This window comes from Lachancea lanzarotensis, scaffold LALA0S06, assembly GCF_000938715.1.
Source record: "Lachancea lanzarotensis genome assembly LALA0, scaffold LALA0S06, whole genome shotgun sequence".
NCBI lineage: Eukaryota > Fungi > Ascomycota > Saccharomycetes > Saccharomycetales > Saccharomycetaceae > Lachancea > Lachancea lanzarotensis.
In genome coordinates this window covers 583,099-608,599 of record NW_019212884.1, presented here as the reverse complement: position 1 = coordinate 608,599, position 25,501 = coordinate 583,099, and the positions used below count along the sequence as shown (strand labels likewise).

Sequence of the window (25,501 nt, the reverse complement as noted above, 5' to 3'; positions counted from 1 at the left end):
TTTCTCATCACCTAGCAAAATTGATTTACCGATGACACCCTTGGAGCATGGTCTAGCGATTGGCGATACAATCTTTGATATTCTTCTTTTGCGTCGTAAAATTCATTAATCTATTTTTTTGGTTTTAACTACACTATTATACGTTGTCAACAATCGATGATCCTCTTGGAGTATGGTCTAGCGATTGGCGGTACCTTTGAAGTTCTTCGTCATCCACATCCTCCAAGACGGGCGAGTGCGAACGACCCCTATCCGCTTTAGCAGAAGCTGTCGCAATCGACTTCTCTTGAGGCGCACTAATATTGATGTTTATCACAACAGGTGAAGGAGATGGAGTTTGAGTTCTCGATAAAGTAGCAGCACCCGCTTCTTCAGCCTCTTTTTGTTCACGAAGCTTACGTTTCTGCTCGACCAAAAACGCTTTCTTTTCCATAACGGCTTGTTTTTTGTTCCGGTGAGCGATGCGCTTCGCAGCTTTGGCCTTAGCAGCTTTGGCCTTTGCAGCTTCTTCCTGGACCTTCCATTCAGCTTCGACAGCCTCTTTCTTAGCCTTTTCTTTGCGCGCTAGCTCCCCTCTTTGCTGTAATTTGTAAGCTTCTTGCGCTGCCTTCTGTGACACTTCATAATTTGCGCGATCATCTTCTTCCTCTTCATTAGACTGGTTTCTCTCGAGCTCCCTCTTTTCGGCGCAGTTGTCAATGAAGCTGAAATTCACGGGCAGCATATTCCTTGAACAAGGTTTTCTTACACCCACTCTGAGGGCTGCGACGTTATCGTTCACCATTTCGAAACCAGCAATATAGACATCCTCAAATTCCACGCCCAGCGCGAATTCTTGGTAGAATTCGTCTCTTTTGCTCACGACCACAAGTTTGTCTCCCCTGTGATTTAATGTGATTTCGAAATCTTTAAAACTCTGCTTGGAAACCTGAGCTTGGATCGAAGAGAGATCCAATGATGCCATTGCTTCACGAATAAAGGCGTCATTGTCAAAACGATTTTCAACGTAATATTCGTTTCCAAAAAAATCGCGAACGATCCGGTATGATGGCTGACGTTCTTCTCTCAATTTTTGCAAGTGGCGATGGACCGCATTGCCTAAAACATCCCCGTCCAAGCGCTTGAAAAATGACACCACATATTCGTTGTCCTTCTCTGTCACATCCCATTTAACTGGAGCTTTGGCAGGACGAGTGTTTGGATAACGCATTCGTTGACAATCCATTCTTCTCCTTTTAGGGTCAGGAACCATACTCAAAGGCGAAAATGTATCGAGAGTAGGTTGCCGACATTCGTAGATGCAAGGAGATTGAGCAAATGAAAACATATTCTTGTTTCTGGTTTGATTAGATTGGTAGTTTTGGTTGTCGTAAATCACCGCTGATGATTTTCCTTGGTAGCTTTATAGATGGTAGTTCAGCTCTGGGAGAAGCGAGACTCGCCCTTTTATACTTGCCACCTAACCTGCTCCCACTTGTAGTGGCGGTTCACCACTATTTGTCATTCCTAGTTCTGGTAAGGTCTACCTGAATCTCGAATTTTCTGTCATTGATTACGTCAGCATAGAATAATCTGGAGATATGCAGGTATTTTTCCAGAAAATTCCGTACATGTTGGGAACATGGGCGGCTAAAGGCGGTTTAAACACCCCCCCTTCATAAATTTCCCCAAATTAGGTAAATGTATGAAAGTTGGTTATATCGCCAACCTTGTTTAAACGAAACATGCTTACAATGAGTTAATTCCTCAAGTCGAGGTAACCAGCTTGTTTAGTGCAATGACCATCGTTCATGGACCAGTGTGCGTACGAGAGCTAACTAACGGACCTGTGAGGTCTGGGCCCTGTATGAATGTGCGAGCATTAACCGGTAAAATAGTCCATGACTAAGCAGGTGACTCCTCGCCACATAACTAACCTCGCAACAGCCCTCAGCCATTTGGGACGAATTCTGTAAAGTAAAATACCACAATTGTCACCCACAAGATCATTATGCTCGGCGTCAATGCCCTGCCCCCGCTTGATACTTCTTCTCGCGGGACACCCGCCCCAGAAATTCCACCATTTGGGACGTTGACAAAGACCCGTTCGTTCCAAGTTCTTCGCAAGGGGTCCTCTAGGTCCATCGATGTAGCGCCATTGCACAGGACACCACTTCTGCCGTGAATCTTTCCTATCCAATTGTCTGTCTCCCCAATGACCCAAATAGTACAGCCACTCACTGCCAATCTCGCTTTCACGCTCAGTCGCAGGGGTAGCAGCTGTGCCGTTATAAGTGTAGGCCAAATAATTGAGTGACGGGTCCCATAGAGGGCCGCGGTCTGTGAAATCGCTAAGGGCAGAGAAAAAGAACGGCACATCGTGGGCGTGCTGACCAACAGAGGCGTAATTCGCATGTGTGCCCCGGGCGCTGAAAATCAGCGGTCTTTCCTCGATCTTGGAAGTTGGCTCTGTGCCACTGTAGCTAAGACGGGTCTTTTTCTCGATAGCGTCGTATTTGTAGCATCCTCCACCGCCATGGGCGCTCATCCATAGATACTGAGGCTCTCCTTCGTAAAACCGTACCAGAGAGTGTTCCCAATCGCCTACATGGTTACCCCAAGGCCCATAGCCCATGATAAACGCACCTAAGTTGAAGGAGTAAAAATAAAACCAGTACGCGTCGACCCAGCCGTTCCCTTTGTCGACTACTATCAACACTGCCGGCGCATCTTTGATATGGCCCGTACTGTAGTCTGGTTTGTGTCCCAACAGCCATCGGGGATCTTTGGCAAAATCGTCAACGGATGAAAGATACGTATCTTGGCTTAACACGGATTCACCGGACTCGTGAGACCCTGCAAACTTAGCGTTCAGATCACTGATTCTCACCGGTGCATCCTTCACAATCGAGTCGTTATGGACGCGGATGTTAAAATGCTTGACGAAGTCTGAGATGTCTGCAGGATAATAAACTTCTTCACTATAGAGATGCACTAAAGGGCAACTGTCTATCACATAGTCAGGGATAAACCCTTCGTGGGGCAGACTTCGCGTTTCGTCTGTTATCTCGTCCGGCGGTATTACTGGCGGGCGACCGAACCCTAGGTTCTCGGTTTGCACTTGGCTTTCGGTAAAGGGATCATTATCGAGCCAGGGAACAATCACCGCAAGAGTGCTTCGTAGCAAATACATGAATAGTATGTGCGTTATCATATCTTTGAATATTATTGAGTTCAGAATTGGTAAACCATGTAAAAGCTTTGTGGGCGTTTGTACTTGGTAATTGTTGAAGCATTTGAACAGCTTTGTTCGTTTAGTTGATATTTCCCTCATTATTAAAATGATGCGATGAGGGAACGTGGGTCACGTGATGCATATCGTGTTAGCCAGTATATCTCATCCCTGTAGTCAAATTAACCTAGGCCGTCAAATTCATTGTTATGCTGCCTTTTCCATTGGCGAAGTTTGTTACTGAAGGCCTCCAGAGATTCACTACCTCTTAGGTTTTCGCAAACAGCTACTGCTTTATATCTGTCCATCTTCCTTTGGTTTACGAGACAAATATAGAACTCAACGATCAGTTTGCGCTGTCGGTAAAGCTCTGATGTCTTGGATGATGTTGTTCTCCAAGTCTTACCGAATTTTCGGTTCATGGTGTGCACACATTCGTTATTCATCTCTGGATTTGGCGTAAACCACTCCAGCACGATGTCTTCTATGCTATCGAGTTGCGAAGAAAGCGTGAAGTTTTCCTCATCTGGACTCGCCTCTAATGGTGGCTCAGAATCATCTCTCATACGCTTCTGGCTCGTATTATTGTCATCCAACAAATGTGGGGTAGGTGACCGGGATTCCTGATTCATGTACTGCGCCAATTGTTTGCGTACTTCTTCTTTGACCTGAACGGCAATCAGCTGTCGAAGTCGAGACTCAGTTTCCAATGTATGCTTCTCCAGTTCGCCTCTGAATTTACCGTCCATTACCTGAGCCACGAGAGTTTGAAGTTCACTTTGTAAGTTGGAATTCACGTCTTCGTCATCATCTCCTTGTACTTGCTCCGAAACGTCTTCATTGTAGTCCTCATCATCTTCTGCATCGCTATCGTACCCTGTCCGCTGGAAAGGCGCTTTATTAGGAATTTCTTCTGGTCGACTTGGTGCCAAAGTATCAGCACTCGAGTCTGCTTCTTTTTTAACGTCATCAGGGGCGCTACGAGCAATACGTTCCTGCAATGATTGTTCCAGTGAGCCCAACTGGTAAAGTATATATTCCCGGGTACTTTTTTTAGTCTCCAGTTTTTCGAATACGCGGCTTAAGGACTGCAACAGAAGATGAAAGTTTGTGACGGTTTGATATTGAACCATGCGGAAGGTCTGGTCGCGAAGAAAAGCGTGAAGGCTTTCTGTATCTGAATCCTGTGGTATGGGCACCACAGATGGTCTAGAAGTACCCATTTCTGTCTCTAGCGGAGCTGAAGCTTGTCCGAAGCTGGTTTCGTCTAAAGCTTCCGATTCAAATTTTTGCAGCTCATCCTTAGCGCGCAATTCCTCGATCTTTTGTTTACAGTAGGTCTGAAACTCTGTGTTTTGGAAAACGGACTCTCGTAGAAGATCGTGCTCTGGGTAAAAGTGATTGATAAGCGGCAAAGCTGCAACCAGACAGTCTCGCAACAGCTCTAGCACATTCAAAAATTGCTTGGCATCGTCACTCAACTTGTCGAAAACCCTCTTATAGGATTCTACCTCTGGAAATACTTGGACAAGTAAAGATTGCGGTATATCGGATGTAGGACGCTCACGAAGGGCTGATGCGGGTTTGTAGACTGGAAATCTGTTCATATGCCGCAGAAAGTCAATGGCAATATCCTGAGGGAAAAAAACGCGTTGTTTACCCAAACCTAGGTCGTCCAGTCCCTTCAGTTCAGTGCGTCGTACGCGAGGGTACTGATAATTATCGGCTACCTTGTTATAGAAGTATTCTCTCCTCTTGTAAGGTAGATGGCAAGTGCGGAAAACATCAGCGTAATAATTGGCCATTGTTTCTTCGCGCGGATACTTGTCTATGAACTTACCACGAATCAGCGGTAAAAAGCGCCAATCGTCACTATCCAGAAGATCTGGGAATCCGTCTCCTCGGTAAGTTTTCGGTACTCCGTAAAAGCGTAAAAAAAAGTAAGCAGCGAGTGTGGTTAGAGGACATTTCCAAGGGATGTCCTGCGGTAGCAGAGCCAGCCTTTGTAAAAGCGATGGTGGCCCGTCTATCGTTCTATCTGTCATGAGCATTTGAGACTCTGGAGCAGCAAATAGGTCCCCCAGAGTAAGCTGCGATCTATCGGCAAAGCTGAGGTGCCAGTATTGCTGCAAATGGAAGTCAGCTAAAAAACGCAATTTTTCGATGCCGCCTTTGAAGAACTTTTCTGAGAATCGTTTCCCGTTGGGCCTCCACAGATTGACTGAGACTATTTCGAGGGATGAAATTGGAGCTTTCTCGGCACAAGCACTGATATGCAATCGTGCCACGTCTTCTAAATAGTCGTTATCGAGCTCGTATGGATACTCAGGTTCATACGCTTTGCATACACGATGCAGGAATTTGAAAGCGCTGATCATTTTGCGGAGAACAGACACAGTCAGTTGCGAATCTTTGGCACACACAAACTTGGAAAGTACAAACCAATGTACGAGTGTGGCAGTAACGATGACATCTTTGTAGGGATGATCTGCTACCGGCGTGCGAACCAGTTGATTATCTCGACACCATTGTAGAAACTTGGTATGATAGAGCTTGTATTGATGGGCGGTCCTTGGTGCCAGTGTATCGACCAGCGCTTTGATCTGGAGTTCCGGGTCCATCGTTGTATCTTGGATTTTGGTTGGCGGTACGCGAGTTGTGATCAGGAACACGAATTTGATTGAAATTGAAGTCGCGTTAAAGATTTAGAGCCGAGTGGCCGGGTAACTGTGTGCTGTCAGAAACTCCAGATTAATTCAAGAGTATATAAAGAGACAAGAAGATGTGGACGACAGGAGTCTGGGGAAGGGAATTGGTATTAGCGTGAGAGTAGTTATAGTGTGTTCGGCGGGAGTATCGCTTGCGAAGATGGGTAGGCTATTGAGCTGGGAAGAAGACTTCAGTTCTGAGCCTATCGGTAAGGCTGAAAATGTAGATTTCAAAGTCTCATTTGCCGCAATCTTGTATGGGCGGAGACTATTTTTGGAGTATCAGCGATCAATTGTGAAAATCGGGGGGACTTAGCGTCTGTAATTGAGTAATTGAGAACGTCGGTGGTCTGCTGTGAATAGTACATATTGTAGTATCAGCGATCGAACAATTGGGAAAAGTTGAATTTGTAGCGTCTTTAGTTGCGCTATTGAGAGCACGAAAACCAGTTGGGAAGGGTGCCGAAACCTCTGTTCGTGTAGAGTCAGATGCAAGACAAAAAGGTCACAAACACGTGACAAGATGACAGCGACACAATCTGGAACAGCTACTGTTTTAACAGGAGTGACATCAATGCTACCGGGTGGCACTTGCGTTGATGGTGTTAATTTTGTAATAATCCATCGACGTAATAAACCCGGAGCGCACGGACGTTTTATCCAGCTTACAAGCTCTCTCGATACACCCTGGAGGGAGAAGTCTAGACTGAATGAAACATAGTTGTGGAAGGAATTATCCAGAGGCTGGGAAGTTTATTATGGAAAGACACCTCAGAGGCGACATTTTTACGTAGGAAATGTAGTATCTATAGTTGAACAGTTGAGAGCATGGCAATTGGTTGGTAATAGCAGAGTGAAATATGTATGATAGTATAATTGAGAGCATGGCCAGTAGTTGAGCATATTTGAAATTGTAGTGTCTATTATCGCAATTGAGGGCACGAAAACCCCTTGGGCATGGCAAGTGGTCGCGAATAGTAGAGATTGTAGTGCCGATAACTGAGCAATCAAGAGCGTCAACAATCAGCTTTGAATTGTAGAGAATTTAGATACAATAGTTGAGCAATTGAAAGTACGCAGCCAGTTGGGAATTGTAGAGACTCTAATAAGCATGGTTGACGATACGTTAGAAAATGGTAAAGATATTACTTAGCACATTCGACAAAACGATGGTGAATGGTAGAGACACCAATAAGTACGCTGCAAAATATGTTGGAAAATGGTAAAGATACGAATAAGCATGGTTGAACAAAAATACGTCAGGGAATGGTAAGAACACTTATAAATACGCTGCAAAATACGTTAGAAAATGGTAAAAACACTTATAAGCGCGTTTCACATCCGTTCAAGAACGTAAAAACACCAATAAGCACTCTGCACAATGCGTTCATTCTTCTCTAAACGTTACCATAAGTGTGGAAACCTCCACGTACATAATGATACACTTTCACACTTACCAATTTCAGTGTGTTTACAACAGTGTTTACAGATCCTGCCCAGAATGCTACCCTGAATGACCACGCCGTGCTCTCCTCCAGTGGGAACTCCATTGCCGTATTCGAAATACGTGTCACATCCACATCGCAAGTCCGTAAGTGGCTACAAGACTCACCCACCCACACACCCTCCCGGTTGTGTCTCCCGGAGTTTTTCATGTCGTGCATCGCGAAAAAAAAAGTCTCGGTGTCAAAACAACCGCGCCTCTTTCTTCTTTCTCGTCGTCGTCTACTCGCCGTCGTCTATTCGCCGTCGTCTACTCGTCGTCGTCTACAACTTCAGCTTTCCCGAAAGAGACTGCCGTAGTCCAAAAAAAATAAATAAAACACAATAAAATAAATATCGCAGTGCCTAGTAGTTGTTAACAGTCGGAGGGACCCTGAAAGACGCAGCAATTATGCGTGAAAATGACATTGCGTCGTTTAATGTAGCTGGATCAAACACATTGCCGGGCCGAGAAGCCACGTAACCACCATCTAAAAGTAGCTCACAAGGCAAGGTGTGCAAGCAAGATGTGGTGTGGTGGGCCCTTTCTCGTGGCCCTCGATGTTCAAATGGCTAACCCAATGGCTCCTCTCGCACTTTCTTCCTTCTGGAGGAGAAGTCCTCTGAGGGAGACCCTATGAAGGAGGCCAGCCTAGCCCTTAGCAGCTAGCTACTCAGCATCTCACTGTTCTGTTCTTTCATGGATCGGAAAAAAAAAAAACAAAACAGGGGTGTGGGAAAACACCCAGACACCACGCCGTGTTCCGCGCGTTTTCGCTTACCCTCCCGAGAATTTGCGGCTTTTTTCCGGACCGGTCATGTAGCAGTGCTAGCGCTGATATAAGTACAAGCAAGCCAGCGGGGCAAGCAAGGACTTTGGGTTGGAGATGAGGCATAGACAGCGGGCAGTAGCAGCATAAGCATAAGTCTCAGCATAAGCATCAGCATAAGCATCAGCATAAGCATCATGGACGACTCTGGTCAGGAATCTATAAATTCTTACAACTCACGAGACTCGCTGGGTCAGGTGCCGCACACTTATGTGCCCTCGTCGTCGCATACGGACGGATCACGTGGCCGCGCGGGGTCCGAGTCCGGATCCGAAGGTCGTTTGCGTTTGGTACCCACAGAAACTGTGCGATCCCTGCAGGAGCTGGGTGTTTCGCCTGTGGCTCCCATTCCAGACATCAACGCGCCCACCAACGTGGGCCCCGGGAAGGCAATTTTCCCCGAGGAGTACACCATGGAAACCGCCACAGGGCTCGTTCCCGTGGCAACGCTGCACTCGCTGGGGCGCACGCAGTCGGGCACGCAGGCCGCCACGCGGATCCGGACCCGGCGTCAGTCGCTAGCCGCGGACCTCGGCGGCGACGCCAACTCCGTCTCGGACGAAAACAAAATCTCGCACGGCTCGGACGACAACAACATCAATAACAACAACGACTTGGACGATACCACACCCGAATACGACCCAGATATCGAGTTTGTCACCTTCGTGACAAACGACCCCGACAATCCTCACAACTGGTCCCTCAAGACCCGCTGGCTCTACACCATTGTGATGTCTATACTGGTGATTTCGGTCGCGTACGGATCCGCGTGCATCACAGGTGGTCTGGGTTTGGTAAGCGATAAGTTCAACGTTTCGCTTGAGGTATCCATCTTGACGTGTTCGCTTATGGTCATCGGGTTTTCGTTAGGTCCGCTGATCTGGTCTCCGGTTTCAGATCTGTACGGCCGTCGTGTTGCATATTTCTCATCGCTTGGACTGTATGTTATCTTCAACATTCCCTGTGCGATTCCACCCAACATCGGGTGTCTATTGGCTTGCCGCTTTCTGTGCGGTGTGTGGGCGTCGTCCGGTCTGTGTCTTGTGGGCGGTTCTATCGCGGACATGTTTCCTCCAGAGACACGTGGACGTGCCATCGCGTTTTTCGCCTACGCGCCATACTGCGGACCCGTGTTTGGACCGCTTGTTAACGGGTTTATCTCCGTTTCCACTAAGCGCATGGATTTAATCTTCTGGGTCAACATGGCGTTTGCCGGAGTTATGTGGCTAGTAGTGGCGCTTATCCCTGAGACGTTTGCACCCGTTATCTTGAAGAAACGCGCTGCCCGTTTGCGCCGCGAAACCGGAAATCCGAAGATCATGACAGAACAGGAAGCGCAGGGCCTAAGTGTTCGCGAAATGGTAAGTGCGTGTCTACTACGGCCTTTGTACTTAGCCGCCACGGAGCCCGTGCTGGACCTCATGTGTTTCTACGTGTGTCTGATCTACTCGCTGCTTTACGCGTTTTTCTTCGCATATCCGGTCATCTTCGGCGAGCTGTACGGGTACAAGGACAACATTATCGGGCTTATGTTTATTCCGATCCTGATCGGAGCTTCGGTGGCCTTGGCAACCACGACGTTTTGTGAGAACCAGTATTTGAAAATTACGCAACGCCGAAACCCTACACCGGAAGATCGGCTATTGGGCGCGATGATCGGAGCTCCGTTTGCCGCCATTGCACTGTGGATTCTAGGCGCCACTGCGTACAAACACATCATCTGGGTCGGACCTGCGTCTTCGGGTTTGGCGTTCGGGTACGGGATGGTGCTAATCTACTACTCGCTGAATAACTACATCATTGATTGCTACGCAATGTACGCGTCCGGAGCATTGGCCACCAAAGTGTTCTTGCGTTCTGCCGGCGGCGCAGCGTTCCCATTGTTCACCGACCAAATGTACCATCGGCTGGGTCTGCAATGGGCCAGTTGGCTGTTGGCGTTTATCTCAACGGCAATGGTGCTCATCCCCTTTGGGTTTTACTACTACGGCAAAGGCTTGCGTGCTAAGCTATCCAAGAAAAACTACGCGTTCAGCGGGATGGAGTAGACGGTCACTACACACGAGATACCACCACCACCATCATTACTACCATTACCTTTACTACTACAATCACAACCGGAGAGTTTGGAAGAAAGAAAGCCGCACAGAAGCGGTACGTTGGATATTTTATACACTGTTACTTGCGTTTCGGGCGCACCTAATTGCAACAAATAATCATATAATCTAGTCATTTTTTAATTGAAAACGAATGCAATAACAGCTATCGGAGAGTGTGAGGGAGGGGTTGTAGGAGTGCATGTCTGAACCTAGGTTGTTGCGTCTCGTAAAGTGACTTATTTGCGATGTCCACAGTCGAAAAATCGTGTCACTTTTGGCTTTTGTGTCGCGAGAAAGTTATCTGGTCACGTGTTACGATGCCCGGGGTTTTTATAATACGTCATCGTCTCTCTAACGGCTCTAACGACTTGGCTATTAACTATACGATTATGCTGGCCCATCAAAAATGTCTAGTCAAAGTCTTTGGCACTAAGAGTGATATCTTGCAATACAAGCGAAGATCTCATGCTGTCTGCCTTACAGCGAAAAGGAGCACTTACGCTTTTCAAAAGATCTAGAACTGGCCTGCCTGCGAAAGAATTTCCCTGCTGAGGACGCCAATGGAAATCGACCTTTACAAGAACGCACACCATTGCTTTCAGTAACCGGTTACCGTTGAGCGCCAGATTTGCATGTATGTAAGATCCCACGTCACGTATAAAGTGTCAGTTAAACAATCTCATTATACCATATAACCGCTTGCTTAAGGATTCCTGTATAAAAGGGCCACGATTCTTCTCAATGGAATAGCACATCAGATTTGGAACCTGTCTGCTGCGAAGTAACAAGTTTAAACCGGAGACCTCTACTCATATCGATTCCATTTGAGAGCCGCATATTTTGAGCAACGTCACCAGGGTAAAAAGGACAGATTAGAAAAACGACCATTTCTCGCCACAAGACAACAGAGATCTTTACGCTTGAACGTACATGGGTTCCTCTTGAATAACGGTACATAGGCTTCGCTTCTTGGTGTCCAATTGTCGCAAACTTTCTGTACACTGTCACCAAACTACCATCTGGCAACGACAGAGACTTTTTGACTCTTCAACTACACTACGAAACCAATCTTCGGTTCACAAAAAGACCAACCGCTTTTTTTCCTTTGAATTCGAAAGCCAATATCCCATTCCTATCTTCATCGGATCTCTATTGTTCAACTCACGCTCCAAAGCACCTCCCCCCCATGAACCGTCATGCCACAATTGCGTCGAATCTACATCCGTTAACTTAGCCTCCGAGGATATTAACGAAAGCAACAGCAAAGCATAGATGAGCCGATACTCTCGGATCACGCAGGTTTGCCAAGCCTTCAAATTACCTACCAAGATTCAGCCATCCTTGAAATCCCACTCTGAGCCTTAATTGGTCCCTGCGTGGAATCCATGCAAAGAGTCTGAAAGCAGCATTACCACCTTTTTCGGCTCTCCAAGAAGGCGCAGAATAGAGCCAAGCACGCCGTCCTACACCCCCATATCTACTGCGGCCTAGTCTGGCTTGCCAGCTGTACAAGGGTCGACGCCCCTTCGTTTTTCAACTGCGGTTGGTCTAGTGCTCTTCCTAACGTCACAATAAACGTTGATCTTGGCTTTTTCAGCCTCGAGGGCTTCTTTTTCATGAGCCCCGCATACTGCATCCAAATTACGTATTTCGTAATTTAACCCATCCCAGTAACCCGAACGTTGAATTAACAAGATTGATTAACACGCTGTAAGGGTCTGAGGAACAGGCATATAAGAGCCAAACAACAGGTGTGCAGCTCTTGGCAGTAAATTACTTTCGAGGAAGACTAGGTCATTGAGCCATCATCACATCAAGGTCAATGCTAAATTTTACAAATGAACTTTCAACACGAACTATACTTGCACCAAGCACTGTGGTAACCACCGTAGCTGCAATGAATGAGGAACTTCATGATTCTGAGTATCTTAATTCAACTCTAAGGTGTAATGCTACTGCTGGATCGAATAACGATCAGTTTTCTCCAGAGTGTCTACTCCGAGATATAAATATTGAGAGAATTGGTGGAAGAGGTGGTGGCAGCAGTGGAAGTAGTGTTGGAAGCAGTGGTGGAAGAAGTGGTGGAAGTAGTGGAAGTAGTGGTGGAAAAAGTGGTGGAAGTAGTGGAAGCAGTGGAAGCAGTGGAAGTAGTGGTGGAAAAAGTGGTGGAAGCAGTGGAAGCAGTGGAAGCAGTGGAAGCAGTGGAAGCAGTGGAAGTAGTGGAAGTAGTGGAAAAAGCGATGGAAGCAGTGGCAGCAGTGGAAGCAGTGGCAGCAGTGGAAGCAGTGGAAAAAGCGATGGAAGCAGTGGCAGCAGTGGCAACACTGGCAGCAGTGGAAGTAAAGGCAATCTTGGATCGGGTGGAGCCGTCGGAGTTGGAACGTACCAACCTAAAAAGGGAGGAAGTGGCAACTCTGGAACTGCTGTCCACAATGGTGGCGACACTCCTGCTACTAGAGGAGGTTACCTAGGAAACGGCTGGTTCGGTGCATATGGAGGGTACGGTGGATATGCCGGATATCCGGGCTACGCAGGTTATCCCGGCCTCCACGGTGGTGTCAGAAATGGCACTATCTCTCTCCAGGCCAATTCTGCCATGTCAAAAGAGCCAAACGTCATCCGCGTTTTTACCGCCATTTTACTAATGCTTTTCTTCTTTCGTGCATACGAGTGAGTACATTATTTCTTGACCTGTCCAGATTTGATGCTGCTTACCGAATAATACCAAAAATTTAATACGTAACAAGTCATCCTCCTACTTTAACTTATTCAAACAGTAATGGAAATTCTTTGATTTAGAAAAGCATCGATTCTAGACTTCTGGTTAGCCCTTTCCAGCTGCATTAAGAATTATCAGCATTTGCTGGCAACAGAACTAGGTCTTGTAAAACTGACACTTCAGGTTAAGCAGAGACTATGGGCTGCAAAGCCAAAAAATCATCAAAGCCGCGAAATCCCCAATCATTGTTCACTTTTATTCCTCCAGTGCGTGCCTACAAGCTCAATGAACACCGCAAGCGCGATTAAGTCAAGAGCGACAGTAAAGACCAAGATGACACCGACCGGTCGGCTACATATGCAAACCTTTTGATGGAGTACATGAGCTAAGAGTCGTTGAGATATCTGGAAAACTGGGAACAAGCTATGATATCATACATCGAGATTCAAATCGTGACAAGTATTCAGTGGGCTTGATATTACTTCATATGAGACTTGCTAACGTGACCATAATAGCCAGTACCTTGAAAAACATCATATATAATTTCTTAACTCGCCCTTAGTGCTAATATCACACTAGGGAATGGTCGATAAAAGATCGTAATGATAGCCGATCAGCACGTTTTGGAAGCGTTCGAAGGAATCGACAAGAACCTTGAGCTTTCCTTCCAGCAGTCCGCTTTAGTTCAGGAAGATCGGGTTCCGTCTTCCAGGAAATATCAGTTACAAGAATTACAAGAACAACTGTGGCTCGTGCAAAATGAGGTATCTCAATTGAAGGAAAGTTTAACTCATAGTAAGAAGCCTCGTCCAGTGAACTTCTCAACGCTGGAAAAAGTACTTCACAAGCTTCAGGAACATAACGAAGATACCCCTAGCGATTTCGTTTCTGTGTCTAGCGACATCGAGGGATCCGTTCGCACGGCAATAGATCAATACATTTCGGTATGCTTGTATTATTGCGTGGTCCAAAAATCTCTGCAAGAATTGCCTGTAGTGTCTGATACAGCAAGATATTTCGAAGATGTCTACGATACAACACGCTGGTCGTTGCTTTATGCTCTACAGGTATTGCCCAAAAGATTAAGTGATTTTATCAGGAAAGCTTACGTCAGCGGTAACACACGTGACCTAAAGGTTATGGGTCAACGTGGGTATGAGTATCTACTGCGACAGGCCGATCGAATGGTTATGGTCCATAACTTCCAGCTGGTGGGGCTTCCCAAAGATGCCAGGAAAATTGCCCGTTCGATTTTGTCGCTTCCGCTCGCCGCTGTCCGCGAAGAATTGCAAAGCAATCATACCGCTACAGATACGCTATTCAGCGATGCCACAAGAAACTTGGGAAGACTCATTGGACAATTTCCTCATACAAATGATGTAGATGAGCGGACAAAACTGTTAGCTTCGTTTCTGGGAAGCCGTCAAAAGCTCGGTCTTGAAAATGCACCATATGGTTCAGAAAGAATACTTTCGAGCCTAATTCCCAAGGCAATGGGATATTTGGGAACCGCTACCTACGTCAAGAGACCTAACTTCTGGACTCGTTATTGGCCGACATTTTTTGCCGTGCTCGCCTACGGGCCAGCATCTGCCATCGCATTATGGAAGTCTCGTTACAGAATTGCTCAATTTTGTCAAGAGAACGTGGTAGATTTTTGTGCCGGCCTTGTCCACAACTGGATATGGGAACCCTTAAAGCAGGTTTGGAGTACGGTTCGTCATGATGAGAAAAACTCCACCATTGCCATTGCTTCGAAGGGCTCTTTGGATTCGGAGTTTAGTTCCTTAACCAGGATGGTGGTTCAGCTTGTAGCAGAAAACTCAAGCGAGTCCGTCGACCCCAACGCTCTCGTGGCGCAGGTCCAAGCTGGTAATCTCACAGAATTCATGCAAATTTATGAGAACCAACTACATCACCCTATTAAGAACATTCTGTCCGGGAAATTGGTTCGCTCTCTACTAATCCAGGTTCAGAAAACAAAAGTAGATGGTTCATTAGCGTTGAGTGGAATTGATCAGTTGCTGCAGTCACAACAATTGGTGTTCGGAGTCGTTGCTATGTCACCTGCTGTGTTAATTTTATACACGCTGTGGACTTTTACTTACCGGCTAGCTAAATTGGGACGTTTGTGGTCGAACGCAGCGCAATTTAGACTCAAGCTTTCCTCGAGCCTTGACAACATTGAAAGACTTTTGAACTACAATCAACACGATGTCAATGTCACAGACAAAGATTTAAACACCGGCCTGTTAGCATTGGAGGTGGTTTCTGCTCGAACGTATGGTGATCGCTTGATACCAAAAAACCGCAGGACAGAATGGGTAAGAGACGTTAGCGAACTGGTGGATACAAACTTGAGTTCTACTGCACGACTAAACGTGATGAACAGAATATACCATGTTTACGGTCGATTTTTGACCTAAATTTACCATCCTGTGATTTTTGACTATGTACTTAGCTACAGGAGTTTTGAAATAATATTCCTAGCATAATGACAATTGAAGTTGTATTGACCTAACTCTAAAAGATGCCGTTGACAATATCTGAACCAATAGTGGCACCGGCACCGAAAATAGCCGCATTTCCTAGCTTGCTACCAAATTTTTTAAAAGCCTGGCTTCCTGCGTGATGCTGTTGCTGCTGTTGTTGTTCCTGCACAGGCTGCTGCTGCATCGGAGGTGGTGATTGGTAGTAAGCCTGCTGCATCTGATTTTGATATTGCTGCTGAGGCGGATTCTGATAGTAGTTAGTGGAAGGTGGCGGAAACTGTGGTTGCGAGTAGCTTGAATGAGCACTTGCGTTTGTTTGCTGTGGCTGGAGTTGAAGTTGTTGTTGGGCCTGGGGCTGATATTGAGGTGGCGGAGGAGCCAGCGAATTCAACCGATCCGTCCCTTGACCGAGGGAGCCGGAAAATGCCGGTTTAACGTAATTAGAAGGGAACATACCAACTTTTCCGTTGCATCTGCCTTTAAACCACTCTGGAGATGGTTTTTCGAGCACCTCTATCTTGTCACCAACATGGAAATCCAGATCGCCATCTTGCTGCGCTTGAAAAGCGTAAACGGCTTCGACAAACTCGTTCTGAGACGCTGCCGTTGTCGATGGGGTTTCTCTCCTGGCTTCTTCCGGACTGTACCGTTCGGGTAAAGCAGCCATTATATCCTGGAAGGCTTGTTGAGAGATAACATTGGATTCCTGTAGAAACTCGAGCTCGGTCTTGACCGTAGCCAAAGAACGATTGATGGAAGAAGCTGACATTTTTTGAACGTTTGAAAGAATTTGGGTGGGTTGGAAAGTAACCTTATTTTTTCTTTGGAACGAGTTTTACGAATAACTTGAGGAAGGAATGAGAATGAGAAGAGTTCAAAATCAAGAGCTTAGTACCACAACTATGTTTTCTGGTCGAAAAGGTCCCTGGCTCTTTCTTTTATCCACCTGATTCTGTCTTTACCACACTTGTCTCCTAACTAGGGTGTGTTAGGTTAGGTTAGGTCTTGGCTCGATTGATTCGTCTTCTATCCGTCTCTATCTCAGCCCATGCTCACGTGACACCAATTAATTGATTCCTTAAAGATCACGTGCGTTAATTCTAATCCATGATCACGTGATACACCCTTTTTTCCGTTTTGGCGTCCTGGTTAGGCGCCTAAATAATACAACCGGCCATTGAATAGGTAGTGCTGACATGGAACAAGATGAGGACAACAGAAATGCACAATGGAATCCACGTTGACATTGCGAAAAGACCCGCTTTGTATGTCACTGCAAGCCTGTTTTGTTTTAGTTAGTAAACTTTTAGTGTTGAAAATAAGTGGTGAGCAGCTCCGTTTCGACACATACAATAGTCCAGCAACGGTTCCAGCAGCAATAGCTTGAAATCCACCGGCCACGAAATAGACCACCATGATCCACACACCGCCTGCGGTTTTTCTATGCGAAAAACTGGCCCACAAGCCTGCTGCAACGTAAAACGTCAAAAACAAAATCAACGTCCAGTAAACGGTGTATTTCCATATGTCGGTCACGTAGTAAAGGTATGATAAAGTGTATTTCTTGTTGTTGATCGGCCAGAACAACGACGGGAACTTTGGCGTCACATATCCAATTGGAATGTCACCGGACGTGACAAAGGATCTGTCATCAAACGGTAATTTAAGTTAGTATGGAAAACGGCGAAAGGCGGGGTATTCCGATCAAGCAAAAGGCATACCTCATATTGTGTTTAGATGTTTCTCCATCTACTGCTGACCCTCGCTAGGTCTTCTATCTGGTCCAAATTCAAACGTTACTCACCGTTCGAGCTGTGTTTTGATACTTAGTATACATAATTTAGAAGATTTGATAAGTCTGTATCACTATAGACGTACAGAGATGATGCTGTTGAAAGATGATGGTTGGAAGAGGGAAAGAGAGACAATTCTAGAGGGCGCAAGAGGCATTATTTTGTTGTGTCGTATCCATCCATTTGTTTATATCTTTTTTTGTTCGTTTGCTTCTTACCTTTCTTTCTCTCTCTCTCTCTCTCTCTCTCTCTCTCTTTCTCTTACTTTTCTTCTTCTTTCTTCGTGGCTCCGGTCTTGGTTAGCAGCGTTTCGATTTCCTGAGGTCTGAACATCTTTTGCACAATTTTACCATCATCGGTTCGGGTGATGGTAGCAAACTCGACCCTCTCGGCGGTCAGAGTGCTGGAATCGGTTGTTTTCGAAAGCGTTTTCAAAGCCAGTTCCATTGCAGTCTCCATGGTGATATCATCCTTGTAGTCCATTTGCAGCAGCGTTTGAGCAGCAGACGTGTTGGCGCCTACACTGATAGCTTTCCAGCCCGAGTAGTTGCCCGAAGGGTTGGATGTGTACAGCTGATAGCCGTACCTGTTATCGTAGCCTGCGTATATGAAAGACGCACCAAACGGTCTCAACCCACCGTGTTGGGTGTACCCTTGCTTTACATCACTCAAACGCCTCACGAGAATCTCCACGGGGATCTCCTCGTTGTAGGTCTTCAGATAGTTTTGGGCATGCACCCTGGCTGTATTTATCAAAATTTCAGCGTCAGCGGTCAACCCTGCGACCGCCACCGTGATATTATCGTTCAGCTTGTACAGTTTTTCCGTCGAACTGCCTTGCTCAAGAAGCTTGCTCGTTACTTTGCGCTCCGCAGCCAATGCAATGCCGTCTTTGGCCATAACCCCAATTGCCGTTCCGGCATGCGATATCGACTCCAGGGCATATTCGACCTGATATAGTCTACCCTCAGGGGAAAAAATCGTTGTTCTCGAATCGTACCGTCTAGATCCCATCTTTCCAGTCGATAGCTATCAGAATTGTCAATCAACAAACGATTAGACTGAGTTTCCAAAAGTGAGAGTTCTTAAGTCTTTGCCCGTTTATTGTATTAGGTTGACGACTGTGCAGAAGTTCCCAAAAACCAGCAATTGTCAATCCACAAGGTAGAAAAAGCCCAACACAAATGTGATACTACGATCCCACGTATATTCAAGAGCACGTAGTGGCGTTGATACTTTTAATCTTGTTACCCTTTGGTATTATATGTTTTAAGGCCGATATTCAAACGGCATCGTCACGTCTCGCTGTTTAAACATATGGGTTCTTTTCGCCACCTTAGCTTTGTTGTTACCCGGATCTGGTGATAATTGGAATTTTGTCAAATTGGGTCAAAAATAGGCCCTAGGATGACGAACTTTGACGGGGCCCTGGGTTAACAGAAGATTTCAAGATTTGTTTGTAAGGTTAGTAAGAAACCCCAATTTTCTTAACTGCTCTTCAAGCTTGTCCTTTGCTCTCGATGGTTCGATTCTGGAGAGAACATAAAACACCGGACGGATCGAAATATTATTATAACATCAAGACTAAACAAACAACAAGAGAGCGGCCTGTGGATTTTACAGATCAAGAAGTGGAAAAGAAGAAAACAAGGTTGCAGGAAAATCGACAATCTGTTGTTTTCAGTTTGGATGTTATAAATGGGTGGAAACTTATTTTATGCCAAGATGGATCGAGACATTACAGACACGATAGGAATGAAAAACTTTTGGACGACGTTGATGACGAAACCTGTAAAGAGCTATTGGCACAATTGGATCAAGGAAAATTGAACCAATTGAGCGAGGCCGCTAAAAGTAGGTATAATAACAGTGGATCACGCCTGTATGAGGAAATCGTGGATGCTATAGCCAAGATAAGAAACGGGCCGGAAGAAGCCGCCGAAGGAGCCGCCGAGGAAGGCACTGAGGAATCTGATTTTCCCAGCTTGGAGTCACAATCGAGTGCGGAAGAAGATAACTTGATTGCCGGCTACGGCACTTCAGATGACGAAAGTGACGACAGGGACGACACCGATGACGATGTCAACAACAACGGCAACGATCAAGCTGGCACTGATGCTATTTCAGGATCTGAGAACTTTAAGAAACTGTTCGAGTCGTATTCGCTGGATCCGTTTTCGACGTGGAAATTACAATCCCGAAAGATTCAAGACGATCCCAACTTTTACACAGTCCACAAAGACTCGTCAAGAGAACAGATTTTTGAGGAATGGTGCGCTGACCAATGCAAGGGTGCAGAGAACAGCGTGGACGCCGTTGGGGAAAGCAGTATTGAATCGGAATCAGAGCTGGACTCTGATACGCTGGAACCTACGAAATACCATTACTTGTCACACATAATATCCAAATCTGCTATAGGGCCCACGACTTTGGCCAAAGACATCAGAGGCGAGCAGAAAGGACTTTTCAAGCAGTATAAGATTAAAGACACTCTCAATGGGAAAGCTCAAGAAGCTTTCATATCAAAACTCCTTTTCTATTACAAGAAACTGGATGACAGTCAACGAGTAGATATTTTTGAGAAGTTCCTGCATATCAAGACCAAGATCATCAAACGCGGTCTTAGAAATTGCGAGAAATTGCGTGAAATTTTAAGCAGCAGCTTGCCTGAAGAAGCGTTTGCCATCGAGACGCAACTGTTGGAAATGGAGGATTGCATAGACATTCACGGCATAAATCGGTCATTGCAAGAGGATGTACAGTACTACGTTTTGGGTTTGAAACCCAAGACAACTGCAATGAGGGCATGGTTTAGCAAAGAATTGGATGTATCGTCATGACCATAAAATACGGTGTTATTTAGAGCTAAAAAGCTTACCACTTATCAAAATATTTCTTGATAGGATCGAAGTTCGGATTCGACACGTAGTAGTCATCCTTATGGGTTAGTTTCTCCATATCAGCGTCGCTGATCTCGAAATCTAAGGACTGCAAGTTCGAGAGCAGCCTCTTTTCGTTGCTTGATTTTGGAAGCGGCACAAATCCCATTTGAAGCGACCATCTAATCAAGATCTGAGCTGTAGTTTTTCCAGGATACGATTTCTCAATCAATTCTAGTAACTCAGGGTCTTCCAACCGATGGCCCCTTGTGAGTGGCGAGAACGCTTCGATGATGATGTTCTGCGCTTTGCAAAACTCGACCAGATCAGGACGAACGAGCCATGGGTTCAACTCGAACTGGTTGACGGCTGGCTCAACTTTAAGTCCGTCCCAACCTAGCAGCTCTTTCAACAACAGCACACTGTAGTTGGACACCCCTATAGCCTTTATTTTCCCTTCTTCGTAATATTCCTGGAGAGCCTTCCACATGTTCAACCGCTGCTGTTTCTCAGCTGCTGGTGCATGGATCAGGAAAAGGTCAACATATCCGATCTCTTTCACCTTCTGTAAAGACTCCTCTATTGCGCTTTTAGCTTGCTCGTAAGTAGTGTTGGTTGGGGCCAACTTTGTTGTGTAGAAAACATCGGCTCTGGACTTTCCTGGTGTATCCTTCAAAAACTTGGCAATTGCCAACCCGACTTCTCTTTCATTGCCATAGAATTGAGCAGAATCAATATGTTTGTATCCTTGCTGTAACGCCTTGTAAACTATAGTCTCTGTCTCGTCTTTAGGGGCCTTGTACACACCCAACCCTATGATAGGGATCTTGACACCGTTTTTCAGCGTTTTGGTCGTAGCAGCAGATAACGACATTTCTGTTGATATACTTGGTAATAATCTGAGTAACACTAGCTTCTGAAAGTGATCTTTGTTGGCAATATTCGTCTACTGTCACTCAATCAAGCGATTATATATACCAATATATGTTGATTAATACTTAGATTGCTATTGGTCTGTTGGATCTCGACTGGGATATCATCCCGGAGGCTCTCGAAGAAGCTGCTTCTTTTATACATCATCTCTAATAGTACTCGATCCTATGCAACGCAACACTAGGGTTGACTCTTGTTGAGCATAGTGGTTACCGGTCTCTGTTTCCGCTATGTCCTATATCCGATCTCTTTTGATATACCTACCTGGACAAACACAGCAATGATGAAAGCGTTGCTGTAAGCTTGTAAAACGGAGGCTCGACATATTTCACTTTTAAATTAATTGTAGTCGAATTCGTCGTCGTAGATTCCGTCCTGGAAATCGTTGTAGTCAATACCAAATTCTGCCAAGAATTGGCGATTATCCATTTCTCGGTCGGACATGTACATCCCCAAAATTTCGTCATCTTGGGAGACCACGCGACGACCAAGAACCGCAGTCTTCATTGTGAGTGAATGCTTGCTGATGAAATTGCGTAAAGCGATCACCGCACTGTTTTGACTTCCACCAACCGCGGGCAGAAGTGCAAGCAGTTTGTCATTGTAAATCGATACAGCAGAACCCACGCTGCTGTTTTCGGACATGGTGCTCCAGCTTGGTGTGGTGACGTCAAGCACATCCGTCTTTTCGCTCGAAGGCCTCGCAATTGAGCGTTCTGGAGTCTTGGCGTCTTCATTGTGAGACTCCTCAACAGTCATCGATTTGAGTTCGAAAAAAAGTTCGCGGGCGTCTGGCAAAACGCAGATCCAACTCATCAACAAAGTTTGCAGCTCGAATATATAGTCGGGGTCATCGAAATCGAATTTTTTCTCTGCCATCAATCGCTTGATCATGAGGCATACTAATCTCATGAAACCCAGGATTCTTGGCGGTATCCCATGATCAGGATCTTCTTCCGGAATTTCGGTGTCCGAAATCTCAGCAGTTTCGCGTCCGTACTTCGAAAAGAAGATCGCAAAGTTCGTGAGAATTTCTTGCAAGAGCATTTTTACTTCCACCTCCGAGAGTTGCAGTGACCCTTGCCTCGAAAATGTAACTTGATCGTAAGCCGCTTTCTCCTTTGGTTTGTTCTGGCCCCCATTCGAACCTTTTGGTTCTCCTCTTCCACCCATTATCAGAGTGAATATGTATTCAATCATGGACCTATTGACCTCTAAGTGAGTAATGAACCAGATGAGGACGCGGCGATATCCGCTGCACATCAACATTTCATCCATCAAGCGCCAAACGAGAACCTCGTTGTATTTCAAAGTTCGCTCAAAGAGCGAGTCCTCGCACCAATGCTCGTAAATGTAATCTGATGTCAAATTGCCATCACCAACGAATTTGTACCTGCTGTTCAAATCTTGATCTCCTTGGCTCGAGACAGCAGACTGGAGGACAGTTTGTTCTTGCTCTCGAGCAACGCAAGTGGCCGTCATTGTCAAGAGCAATTTCCCTTCATCAAACGACAACTTTCGTTCTCCCGCGATCTTCATTAAGGGTCCTGCGATGTCGATGCTCAGATTCGGCTCGAATGGGTAGAGTTCATTAAAGTAGAAATTCATACCACGAGGAATATCTCTCCAATCTCGCCCGTTGAAATCAAATTCAACACCATCTCGTCTTGACCTCTGGGCAACGGGTTTGCCACTGGACGACAAGCTCACCCTACTTTCTGGTGGAGCTTCACGGAAACTCCTTACTTTAGCCGAGGTTGATTCAAAACATTCCTCATCATCAGGTAACAGCTCGTCGTCGTCAAAGCGACAGTGGCACCTTTTGTAATAGGCCCTCATTTCCTTGATCCTCTCACGAGATTCTGCATCTTCGAGCTCTTCGTCATCCAGATCTTCGGTATCTACCTCATTGTAATTGTCATACTCATAGTCGAACATGTACTTGACGTCCTCGTCGAATCTGTCTCCTGGTTGCAAATCGCTCAATAGGCTTGTAACGTCCTCAAGGTCAATCCCTAGAGCTAACATAGCCGCCGCATGCGATCGAACATCTGTGTATAAGGCACCGTGACAGAGCTTGCGCCCGTGTGGGGACATGAATATGTTTATAGGTTCATGCTTGAAGTCGTGACGTTTATAGTCCACATGGCCATTCAAAATGGTAGCCACAACGCTTCTTAGCGCCGAAGCTCCTCTGATAGTGGCACGAACGATCACGGGAGTTGTATAGGTCTCCTGCTCCTCTTCGAATCGATCAATCTCAAGACCGAGTAGGACCACAAATGTAAGGTTTTTCCAAAGTGATATCATTGGACCTAGGAAAGGGTTCATCTGGACTGGCAAGTCACGATATAGTTTGTAGAGAAGATACACCGCCAAGAGGTCCACCATGTAAACCAGCTCAAGATCCTGTGTATTCAAGCCTTGCGGGAGCCACTTATGGAGATTTCTCCTCCAGTCAACAGAATCGTCGCTATTGTTGACCGAGTTAAGTCTTTCGAAGTTATCGCAATTGAGACGTCGTAGTGATGCGTGCACGATCTTGTAAAGATTGAAGCAAATATGGAAACGCCAGTTTAATGAGAGAGTTTCGATCTCCTTGCTTAGAAGGCCCAAAAACATGTCTGAAAGCAAGTCAATCGAAATGATGTGTGAATCGTTCGGTATTGGCTGAGTTACAGGATCCAGCAAGGCGCACAAAGTGTAGAATTGGGCTTTCAAAAGTGGAGATGAATTTTGTTCGTGCAGTCGCAGGACGTAGTAAAGAGTTTGATGCCTTTTCCGGGTTCGACTGAAGACGTTGAGAGTCTCCAAAGTACCGTCGTCATTCAAGTCAAATGAATACACGCGATCTTGGAAGGCACCGCCCTTCTTGACTGGCCAATCTTCTGTGTCACTTCCCGAGTCGTTTTCAAGTATTTCTGAACTAGCACTGTCTACCCTAGAGAAATGGGCAATTTTATTAGAGTTCATAACGTCGAAAAATGGTTGCAGTCGCGGTATCAAATCTTGTTGAGCGGTGAGCTTGTCGGTTAGGACCGTTAAATACTTGTAAACGATGTCTGAAGCCTTATTAAACTCTTGGGCATTTAGAGTGTACCATGTGTATCTCCCGCTCAATTGATAGATGCGCTGCTTTTTGCGTGCTGCCTTGAAAAGCAAAGACGGCAGATTTCCTTGATTAAGTGCTTGCTCGATCTTGGGTCGGCAATGAAGAAGAAAATCCAACATCAGGTTGTAATCGTCGTCCACTATAAGCACCTCTGTGTTTGCATCCAACAAGAATCGCAGCGACAGTTTATGCACTGGTTCGCGGTATGAGGTATAGTCCATGTACTCCAGCTCGTTTTGCAGCAGAAAGTCCATCAACTTGCAAATATACGTATATGATTCGGTCCATTTTTTGACCATATTTTTGTAATGCTCATCATCCGAAGTGCCACGATGCTTCGCGCTTTGCCACTTCTTATATTGATGAAGATTGACATGACCGCAAGACAGTCCGTAGTATAGATCCAGGATATCATGACCGGGCCGAGTGGTAAACAGCGCCAACATTAACTTTTCTTGTACATTCCCCAGTAGACCAGACTTGAGTAACTCCGACTCGTTTGCACCGTTCTTTCCAGGCGTATTACCTGCTGAGGGTCCTTTTGAAGGTTCAGAATACACGGCATTCCTCTTTTTACCTACCATGGGCGGTTCAGGGCTTTGTCGGTTGGTGTCATACCGTTGGCAACAGGTCCATCCGTGTGCCACTTTTAAGTAACGTAGTTATTTGAGATCATGTGAAACGAGGTCAGATTTCAGACCGCTAATGTGAACTAGCGACTCCATAAAAGCACATTAGCTGAGACCGAGATGTGGATTATCGAAAGCTAAGGGGTCAGGTTTCGTGTTGGATTCATTACTTAAGCCTTATGTTTGAAAATGGCTAAAATGAGGTTAGTTCAGACATTTGCTTGTTTCTGGACCCTTTTGATATTTTCAAGACCAACCCACCCTAGAGAAAAATCACTGTAGAATGAGATCTATGCGATAAATTTGCTGGAATTGAAAATGAAAACACTTTTGAGACCCTGCGCATGATTATGCGCTGGAGACCGCTAGGAATTGAAATAAGGGCTTCGTGCGATTTGCAAAATGTGTAAGGTAGAAATGCTACCCCAATCTGATGGATAAAAAAGTACAACGCTTGGCTGAACTTGTTCAAAGTTGAAGGAATCACTTGAAGCTTATGATTTGGACCCTGTACTGCGCTTTGATTGATATAGTGCATATTAACGGTCACGTGCCTGGTGAAAACAGTATGAAGAAGGGAATGGAAGAAGAAGGGTACTTCAGGAAAAGAAGGT

The 25,501-nt window shown here is 45.7% G+C and overlaps 12 protein-coding genes across 12 annotated transcripts; 4 read left to right on the top strand and 8 right to left on the bottom strand.

The window, feature by feature from the left end:
* Positions 1–136: 136 nt before the first annotated feature.
* Positions 137–1,327, bottom strand: LALA0_S06e06810g (LALA0S06e06810g1_1; the record flags this gene model as incomplete). The annotated part of the gene is made up of 1 exon (XM_022771991.1): positions 137–1,327. The coding sequence occupies one exon, from the start codon at positions 1,325–1,327 to the stop codon at positions 137–139; it is 1,191 nt and encodes a 396-aa protein (XP_022629139.1).
* A 534-nt stretch (positions 1,328–1,861) lies between these two features.
* On the bottom strand, positions 1,862–3,193 carry LALA0_S06e06788g (LALA0S06e06788g1_1; the record flags this gene model as incomplete). The annotated part of the gene is made up of 1 exon (XM_022771990.1): positions 1,862–3,193. The coding sequence occupies one exon, from the start codon at positions 3,191–3,193 to the stop codon at positions 1,862–1,864; it is 1,332 nt and encodes a 443-aa protein (XP_022629138.1).
* A 200-nt stretch (positions 3,194–3,393) lies between these two features.
* Positions 3,394–5,832, bottom strand: CBF2 (LALA0S06e06766g1_1; the record flags this gene model as incomplete). Its single annotated transcript, XM_022771989.1, has 1 exon — positions 3,394–5,832. One exon carries the CDS (start codon positions 5,830–5,832, stop codon positions 3,394–3,396), a length of 2,439 nt encoding a protein of 812 aa, XP_022629137.1.
* A 2,536-nt stretch (positions 5,833–8,368) lies between these two features.
* Positions 8,369–10,279, top strand: TPO3 (LALA0S06e06744g1_1; the record flags this gene model as incomplete). The annotated part of the gene is made up of 1 exon (XM_022771987.1): positions 8,369–10,279. The coding sequence occupies one exon, from the start codon at positions 8,369–8,371 to the stop codon at positions 10,277–10,279; it is 1,911 nt and encodes a 636-aa protein (XP_022629136.1).
* Positions 10,280–12,152: 1,873 nt separating this feature from the next.
* LALA0_S06e06722g (LALA0S06e06722g1_1) lies at positions 12,153–13,004 on the top strand (the record flags this gene model as incomplete). The annotated part of the gene is made up of 1 exon (XM_022771986.1): positions 12,153–13,004. One exon carries the CDS (start codon positions 12,153–12,155, stop codon positions 13,002–13,004), a length of 852 nt encoding a protein of 283 aa, XP_022629135.1.
* Positions 13,005–13,651: 647 nt separating this feature from the next.
* NCA2 (LALA0S06e06700g1_1) lies at positions 13,652–15,475 on the top strand (the record flags this gene model as incomplete). Its single annotated transcript, XM_022771985.1, has 1 exon — positions 13,652–15,475. The coding sequence occupies one exon, from the start codon at positions 13,652–13,654 to the stop codon at positions 15,473–15,475; it is 1,824 nt and encodes a 607-aa protein (XP_022629134.1).
* A 97-nt stretch (positions 15,476–15,572) lies between these two features.
* LALA0_S06e06678g (LALA0S06e06678g1_1) lies at positions 15,573–16,310 on the bottom strand (the record flags this gene model as incomplete). Its single annotated transcript, XM_022771984.1, has 1 exon — positions 15,573–16,310. The coding sequence occupies one exon, from the start codon at positions 16,308–16,310 to the stop codon at positions 15,573–15,575; it is 738 nt and encodes a 245-aa protein (XP_022629133.1).
* A 388-nt stretch (positions 16,311–16,698) lies between these two features.
* MAY24 (LALA0S06e06656g1_1) lies at positions 16,699–17,267 on the bottom strand (the record flags this gene model as incomplete). The annotated part of the gene is made up of 3 exons (XM_022771983.1): positions 16,699–16,822; positions 16,893–17,186; positions 17,263–17,267. The coding sequence occupies 3 exons, from the start codon at positions 17,265–17,267 to the stop codon at positions 16,699–16,701; spliced, it is 423 nt and encodes a 140-aa protein (XP_022629132.1).
* Positions 17,268–17,595: 328 nt separating this feature from the next.
* PRE9 (LALA0S06e06634g1_1) lies at positions 17,596–18,348 on the bottom strand (the record flags this gene model as incomplete). The annotated part of the gene is made up of 1 exon (XM_022771982.1): positions 17,596–18,348. The coding sequence occupies one exon, from the start codon at positions 18,346–18,348 to the stop codon at positions 17,596–17,598; it is 753 nt and encodes a 250-aa protein (XP_022629131.1).
* A 506-nt stretch (positions 18,349–18,854) lies between these two features.
* URN1 (LALA0S06e06612g1_1) lies at positions 18,855–20,174 on the top strand (the record flags this gene model as incomplete). The annotated part of the gene is made up of 1 exon (XM_022771981.1): positions 18,855–20,174. The coding sequence occupies one exon, from the start codon at positions 18,855–18,857 to the stop codon at positions 20,172–20,174; it is 1,320 nt and encodes a 439-aa protein (XP_022629130.1).
* Positions 20,175–20,208: 34 nt separating this feature from the next.
* LALA0_S06e06590g (LALA0S06e06590g1_1) lies at positions 20,209–21,087 on the bottom strand (the record flags this gene model as incomplete). The annotated part of the gene is made up of 1 exon (XM_022771980.1): positions 20,209–21,087. The coding sequence occupies one exon, from the start codon at positions 21,085–21,087 to the stop codon at positions 20,209–20,211; it is 879 nt and encodes a 292-aa protein (XP_022629129.1).
* Positions 21,088–21,485: 398 nt separating this feature from the next.
* On the bottom strand, positions 21,486–24,842 carry CAF130 (LALA0S06e06568g1_1; the record flags this gene model as incomplete). Its single annotated transcript, XM_022771979.1, has 1 exon — positions 21,486–24,842. One exon carries the CDS (start codon positions 24,840–24,842, stop codon positions 21,486–21,488), a length of 3,357 nt encoding a protein of 1,118 aa, XP_022629128.1.
* Positions 24,843–25,501: the final 659 nt, after the last annotated feature.